Below are 8,398 nucleotides of genomic sequence, written 5' to 3' on the forward strand. Positions count from 1 at the left end.
AGAATTTCCACCCAACAGCAGGGATTTCCATCTTTGAAAAAAGTGAATTTATATATAAAGAAAGGCAACATTCTAACAGAAGTGCAAAACACAGTAGCAATCTAGAATAAGTGAATATGAAAACTCGCAAACTTGTGCAGATTGTGTAGATTTAAGAACTTGATTGAATTAACGATTAAATGATTAAACCGTAAACCGGTGTGACCAGTGAGAAACAAACACAACCGAAATCAAAGTGCGCTGTTACTCATCCAATCATTGACGCCTGCGAGTGTATTTGTATGTGCACTCGATCCCTCTCTATTACATTTTAACGTGCAATCATTTTATGTCAAAAGATCACTTCTAACACAGGTCCTATGAATTTAATAGAGGTTGTAACGTGAATCCCAAAAAGAACGGGGAGGTCCTGGTCAATCGGTATGGAATAATAAGGAATTAAACACCTGATAAACTAAACTAAAAATCCAGCGAATACCCCCCAGTCCTTTCTTCTCAAGAGCACTGAGCCGATTCCTGATTAGAAAATCAAAGCACCACAGTACAATAGTGAAGGTCTGGCCAAACAAGTTAAGAACAATATTATTATAAAGAGGGAAAGGTTCACTGAAGAAGGGAAATAGTTAGCTTTCCCACCTTCCACTGTGTGCCTTTACTTTTATTTAGAGCTGATAAGGGCCGATGCTCCTTACCATTAGCGTCCCACTTTCACTTCACACAGCAGGTTTATTATTCCGTCCCCTTTGCCCAATACATTTATAGGTTCAGAGATTCTGTTCCCCCGTCGTTCTACCCGTGAACAAACTACCAGCAAACCAGGCAACATGACAAGAGAAAAAACAATGTTTGTAGTCTCCATAAAAGCCCCTTTTAGGAGAATCGTCCGCATTTGCGCTTCATCTCAGTCGTAAAGTATTCTGGCAAAATGTCACCAAGAAGCAAACAATCTTTACTGCTCCCAAGTGGAACTACATCAGAGAGTCCCCCCGTGTTAATAGCCACTCACTGAAATTAGCCATCTTTCCTGCACAGCGCTGTTGCAGCGTTTATCTGATTACATATCAGTTCAAGAAGAGTGATCTGGATGGCCGAGGGAGTGACGGGAAAAGAGCCTGTGAAGACGATTGCCTCGGCCTTTGTGCAAACATGTTAGTCACCCATGTGTTTGTTTATAGATTTTCTCAGATAGCCAGACATATCTCCATAGAGCTGTGTCAGCGTTAAAGAAAGGTCCAAGCGCCGGACCACAGGATACAGCGACGGTGCACTTGCAAAGTAGATGGTGCAGATAGCACAACGGGGAGGACGATGGTGGCTGAAATGGGTGGACAACGGTAGACTGAAACTCACATTCTACACCCACCTGCAACTCAAACAGCAGCAAACTGAGCAGATTACTGCGCGTCCACCTCAGGCCTGGTACATCTAACTGGGCCACTGACTGATGAGAGCCTCTTTGACCTGCATCACGAATACCTTCAAATACAACTAAAAATAAGACACACACACACACACCTTTTATAAGGCTGTCAACTACAGAATATCTGTTCATGGCAGAGAGAAAGGCCTCTTTTGGTGAGTTCATCACAGCCACTGCGTTACCATAGCGACAGTCAGCTAACGGCTGCATGACATGATGAGAGGGGGAGAAGGGAGGGAAGAAAAGGAGGGAGGGCATTGCTGATGAACACACAGAGGGACAATGCAAACAGATAAATGCACAGAGCAGCCAGCTTTTGTGTGTGCCCGTGTGCTTGTGGTTGTGGCTGAGGCCAGCATATCTGTCCAGGCCTCCACTGTGCTGCTGCCAAACATGCAGCTACTATCACCAGCAGCTGCTTCCACAAACAGGTACAGGCCGGGCCGACGCTGACCTTTCAGTCAAAGTCAAACACCCATTGTCAAGGTGTTGTACCTATCCGGAGATATAATATATAATATTATAATATAATCCAAGAGTAGGAGAGCTATCCGTTAAAAGGAAAAGTCCACTAGCCGCTAGAGTCATTTATGTAGTGTGACATGCCTTAGGCATTCCACAAGTGCTCTGTCTGCAGCTGCCGAGTGAAACCCTTATTATAACCCTTTTGTATTAAGGATACTGGCGAAAGGACTTAGTGGGTCACAGATACTGATAGTACATCAAAAATCGCTGTGCGTTCAATCGAAGTCAAGGGAACCCTAGACGAATGGTGAGGCCAGTAATGATTGTGGCAAAATACACTGGACAGTGTTTATATAGAAGTGTCTATCCCATTGCACGTGTGGGCAATGTTGCAAATCAATTTTGGCTCTATAAACATTATGCATTGCTTTGACTTTGGTGAAATAACCTAAGCTGAGGTATTATAGTCCTGGACAATGCCAATAAACCTAAACAAGAACTAAATATAGACCAACAATGTGAATGAATAGCTAGAAACTTGACATGGGTTGCTGCACCAAAACATAGCCGTCTGAAGAGTTGTTGTGGAGCACTGAAATCTGGAAATAGCTGATCAAATAAAATGCACACATCCCTTTGAAATCAACCCAGTCATTCTAATCCGACCACAGGAAACCCACAATCTCCATGCAGCACACACTTCCTGTCGGCTTCCTGCTTCCTATGCAACAGGGGAAAGGAGGGAGTGGCCACTGATGTCACGCCGAGTCTGCCCGCATGTCGCATTCACGTACCGAGAGAAAGAACGTGCAGACAGATTTCCAGGTTTGCAAAAACCTAAAAGTTATATAAAGTCTCTTTCAGGCTTTTAGTTGCTTAAAAGTCTTACATTTTAAACCAATACTTTTTCTTAATCTGTAAACTACATGCTGACACACAATCAAGCCACAGTGTAGGTGTAGACAAAGTTAGTAACTAAAAGAATACAATATAGATTATATTTAGCAGCCTGGAGAGATTTTGAGGGCTCAGTGTTCAGCGGAGTTGAGTTAATGGTGACAAAGGCTTTATTTTCAGGCACAATCAATCCAGCTCTAGACGGGGAAAAAGCTGCTGTTCTCGTTTTAAAACCATAAGCCTCTCTTGAGTTGCTCAAGAAAAAAAGGCGGGGAGAGGGGGTTGGAATTTCTTAGGTCAGCACTCCGGACAAGTCCAGGAGCTTGAATATAGTCTTATAATATCCACATATTATAATATAGACGTGCCTGATAAGTAGAAAGTTGCATGTAATATGGGACCAAAAATGGGCCTGCTCATCACAGCACTGTGCCAGACACTTCATAACGTGCTCTCCCTGATTACATGCTGCCAGACTGCACGGTGAGTCAATGCAGGTAGTACTTTTCTATGGACACGGTCTGCTTGTCCTGTACAATTTGATTTATTATGGACTTATATACAAACATTAAGGCTTTCTGAGGAGCAGGTTGGTGCAGAGGCAGTGTGTATGTTAGAATGAACACGCGCACAAGTAGGGTTTGGAAATAGAGTACTTGTTTCACACCTGATTGGTTACAAACCCCGTCTTTGGATTGGCTGGAGTGATGCATTCACACAACTATAGAAGCCCATTTCCGCACTACAGAAAGGGGATAGAAAGTCAAAATTATGAGATAAAACGTTGTCAAAAAACAAACGCCCCTCTTCGGTAATCGTAGTGGACCGTAGATGACAACCAGCTACAACCATCATTTCCGGCACATTAAGAGCAATGCGTCCAGCTCGCAGACCGATCAGTCAGTCTGAATATCTTGCCAACTTTACCGAACTATGAAGGAGCCTGCGCATATCTTTCTTCATTATTTCAATTTTCCAAAAAGTCGATCCGTATTGAAAGTTGGTAAGATATTCACAGATTTTGACTTTTTTCCGGTATTTTACAAATACGGACCGGTCTGAGACTAAGAGCAGCTTTTTCTTAATTTAAAGGAAAAATTAATCTGTTTAATTTTTTTTTAACATAGGCTACTTCCATATTGTGTTGAAATGCAAGCTGCATTGGTTCTTGCATTGTTGATAGAAAATCATATTTGTGACAAAGATTTTTTTTTCTCTTATAAAAAATTAGAGATGTTGATTTTCTTTGATTATCAAATAAAGTAGGAAGTGATTAGCAACCTCTGAGTAGCGGACTCAGATTTGAGAAAATTTAGAAAATCGAGATGCATGGATAATTGTTTGATCAGTTTAGAATCGATAATCGGTTTAGAATCGAATCGTTGACCTCTGAATCGGAATCGAATCGAATCGTGAGGTGCCAAGAGATTCCCACCCCTAATAGTAGCATTGAACCAGAGACTGCAATAGTGATTAAATATATGAAAACACAAAAATGCCGTGAAGTAAATATTGCCACAATCTTTTAATCCAAACAAAACAAACGGTTAGTGTGATTGCATTGGAATTCCAGCACATCCATTGTACTGCATGTTTCAAGCCTTTTGTTTATTTAATTCTACAACAATAGGCCCCATGTGTCTGCTTGTGGTTAGTCCCCCACGTGACACAAGTACCTGTTACGTTATAACGAGCCCCACGGTCCCACCACAAACCCCACAGCAGGACTTCTTCAGTTTGGGCAGCAAGATTAAAAAGTTAGAGAACCTTTGCTCCAGACTAATCACTCATCCATGACTAATCTAATCACACGAATGATCTCACCGCTCTGAAAGACAGTTTTGCCTGAAATACAGAAGTGAAACGTTGTCAATTATCAGATAATAAATGAATAATAATAAATTGTGTGGTAGATCAAATCAAAAAATCAATGTCAACCACGGATCTGTATGAATGTTTTACAAATGCTTCGTGACCGGTGCCCAGCTTCTCTTCAGAGGTGTAGAGATAGGGTGAAGGACACTTGTGCAGCTGGGGGGGCGCTCCTGCAGCTGACATAGGGGGCAGGGTGTGGCTGGTGCATCTGCTTACATTTAATCACTGGACTCTACTCTGGAGCAGCAACGCTGCTTGTCCAGTGAGAGATTTACAGCCTGGGGAACTCTGTCTGTGTGTGTGTGTGTGTGTGTGTGTGTGTGTGTGTGTGTGTGTGTGTGTGTGCGCGCGCATTGCCGCGCGCGGGCAATGCTCAACCCTGGCCAACGGCTGACCAGCTTCAATCCTGATCAAATTAATCGGCTCAAGACGAGGAGAGGGGACCGTGTGCCCCCAACCCCCACTGCACCCCTATTCAAGGAGAGGATGGTCTGGGGTGAAGGGGGGAGGGGGGGTGTGTCGACTGTCCGCCTCAAAAAAAAAAGCAGCAGCAGCTGACGCAACATCAAAACTAGTTAGGCGTGAGATGCACCGGTTGATGAGTAAGGATTAGTATTGACGAACTCCTTACAGACCGGGGAAATCACCGAGCCCTCGCAGTTCGCTACTTGAATCCTTTTAGGGAGGAGTTTCCTGTCACGTTATTAGTAAACAACTCCCACCTAGCCTAGATCGGCCTTTCAATTTAAGCACTGCTCCCCACTACGTTGCATGGGGGGGGGGGTATTGCCGGACAAGCCGAGCAGCTCGCAGCGTGCTAGCTGGTGTCCAGACAATGCAGGGCAACGTGACACGCTCACGGACATTGTGTTGTGGTTTGTAAGGCTGGTTAGCATCCGCTCTTTGGGTGCTCTGCCTGCTATAAGCATTGACGCCCGGTGTGTTGCTACGACGTCAACCTGTATCGTTTCACCGTGCGTATCAAACCGCCTCGCCGTGTTGGTGGGGTTTTGTCAGCCATTGCGGGCACTGCTGCGAGCCCGCTACACGCGAGCCCGCTACACGCGAGCCCGCTACACGCGAGCCTTGACACCGGCATAGTTTACAGTACACACGCATTCAACACAGGTTTGGTTTGTGTTTTAGTCAAATAGAAATTGTACGTGTTGGACATAACACCGCCGACTCGTTCCTTCAATTCGACACAGTGGCGGGGTCTCGCTAACGAGCTAACGTTAGCTAGCCCCGATACGTGCCGTTCCCTCTTACGCTGGAGATAACAACATACCAAACTCCATTCAAAACCTGGCAGTCTGATGGCACACTGGCACATAACAGAGAATATACTGGGAGATGTTCTATAAATCGTTGGAATTCCCTTCCCGTTTGGTAAATACACTATGCACAAAGCCCCAACTGGTTGTGTAAACTGTCAACTTTGGGAGTTATTTCTCTAAACGTTAGCCTGCTGTGGCTAAGTTTCAAGCTAAACACAGTTGTGGGCGGAAGCTAGTAGCTAATTACCTAACGTTAAGTTAGTGTTAATTGATTGTTTTTGTTTATTGAATTTACCTTAACATTGTGCTGATCGACAGACAAATATTTAATGTGCAAGTCGAATCGCCACGGACGCTCAAATATGTATTTAATGACAAAGGCCGTATGCTTTACACATGTCGATTTAGTAAATCACCAGATATTTCAATGGAGTTTGGCGTTCATTCTCTCCATGCACGTACGGGGAAACCACACTGCCCACAACAGCTTTCAACATGCTGAAGCCAAGTCTTGTCCAGTGGTAGCTTTACGGTCTCCCATCCCCCCCCCCTCCCCCCACGAGAGGGCCTGTTGGTCCGCGGTGTCTCTTGCTACTCCGGGGTGGTCCCCTACCTCTGTGGGCCGGCTGATCTCGAACAGGTCGAGCCGGTTGGCGTTCCAGTGGTTGATGATGTCGGCCAGTTTCCTCCTCTCCTCCTCCCTGCTCCCCGACATGGTGGACAGCTTGTCTGACCCTCTCTCCGTGCGTCTGAACTGTTGCATACAACTTCCAGTAACGTTAGTCCGCGAGAGAAGCAACCGTCGCTGGAAGCAAAAGGCTCAGTTGTGCCGTTCAATGCCGGTGCTCTCGGCGGCCTGTGTCTCTGCTCACCGACCGACCGGCTGATCTGATTCTGCGTTCCCGGTGCGCCTCTGCGCGCTCCCGATACACTGGATGCATGGCCGGGCACGCGCAAAACGCTTAACTGTTTGAGGCCCAGTAAATGTGATTCATGACGCTGCTGTACTAAATGAGGATGGGATGTCGGGTTAACGAAAAGTACTTAGTGCAGTAAGCAGGATTACGTCAATATGTGTCAATTAATTATTTATTTTTACCACATTAATGCTCAACAAACCAATTATTGTATTTTAAGAAAATGATTACCTAAACGCATTTGTTTGCATATTAACGATACAATCAATATGAAATTATATATGTAAAATAATAATGCATAGAAATACCTTAAAAATAGCAATATGTACCTGTTTTTGAATTAGTTCAGATATACGGTCAGGTGGAACCTTGCATTCTAGCATCTGCAATCAGTGTATAAATAGTGGTACATTACAATTAATATTGAACAAAAAAACGTTTTAGATTAAACATGTTATTTTATATAAAACAATCCCCAATATAATACAGGTTATTTCAGTTATCCATTTATCACAAATGTGTCTTCCTCAAACTGTGGGAGAGGAGGATTCTCTGTGCTGTCAAACCATCTCCATATTCAGTCCTAGCCTGCAAGTGCTGAATGCCACACGTTATTGCCGAGTCCCACTATCCAACAACACACACACACACACACATCGGCACTGTATCCTGATAGGTTCATGAAGCAAACACAGTCATCCATACACAAATTACTTTTTGAAGTCGGCAGAGAGCATAGATAAGGAGGTAGTTTGTCTGTAATATGGCCGTATCAGTGATCTATAAATGAGCCATCGGCATTAGACAAAACTTTTTTACCAATACAAATCAACTTTGACAAAGAGTTCAGTTTTCAAGACACAAATTCAAGAGTCTGCATTTTAAAACACAGGAAACTGCAATGAGCAACAGGAAGTTTCTCAGCCCAGTGACAGATTCTTTTTTCTTTTTCCCAAGAAAAATAAGGCAATATACTAAAATACAGTGATGACCTTTTAAGGCAGTAACCAAAGACACACACATCCTATATGTATGTGGGGGATGTTAGAGCCATTGTCTGCAATCCTACCCAACTGATAACATGGGTCACTACAGGGTTCCTGCCTTTCTGTGGACACGAGGAACCAGTCAATGCTGGTTTCCTTTGTGGGTTGCTAAGGGTTAATGGTGTGTGTGTGTAAATGAGGGCTCCATCTATTTAAACACTAACTCTTTATTAACACACATGTGTCAGTGACACTGAAAGGTCACAAAATATCAGGCCGCAATGTGAAATGTCAGGAATACTGTGGTGATGGCATCTGCAGAAATAGCTGTGGTTTGGTTAGTCATGTAGGCAGACAGGGTGAAGAACAGTAGCTTCTTATAAACACATTAGTCACCAGGACTGAAATTGTAGTGTGTGAGTAATGAAAGAACAGCTGATAACTGGTGTTTTAAAAACATTTTTATTTATTTATTGCAAAACCAAACTGAAACACCTTTTAACTCACCACAAAATTAACCACATATGTTACACATGTTTCTTGCAATATTGGATTCCTTTA

At 43.6% G+C, this 8,398-nt stretch overlaps 1 protein-coding gene across 45 annotated transcripts in view; it reads right to left on the minus strand.

Moving 5' to 3' along the window:
• afdna (afadin, adherens junction formation factor a) overlaps positions 1–6,988 on the minus strand; it is a 91,027-nt gene extending 84,039 nt beyond the window's left edge. For 39 of the 45 annotated variants that reach the window (XR_013453327.1, XM_040159926.2, XM_078092991.1 and 36 more), the window contains exon 1: positions 6,548–6,988. Coding sequence is in view for 44 of the 45 variants with exons in the window: in XM_040159926.2 (XP_040015860.2) it covers positions 6,548–6,697 (150 nt within the window). In the remaining variant the exon portion in view is untranslated. The remainder of the gene's footprint in view (positions 1–6,547) is intronic. The other 6 variants (XM_078092981.1, XM_078092977.1, XM_078092982.1 and 3 more) reach the window with 2 other exon arrangements.
• Between the last annotated feature and the right edge of the window lie 1,410 nt (positions 6,989–8,398).

This window comes from Gasterosteus aculeatus, chromosome 18 (assembly GCF_964276395.1).
Source record: "Gasterosteus aculeatus chromosome 18, fGasAcu3.hap1.1, whole genome shotgun sequence".
NCBI lineage: Eukaryota > Metazoa > Chordata > Actinopteri > Perciformes > Gasterosteidae > Gasterosteus > Gasterosteus aculeatus.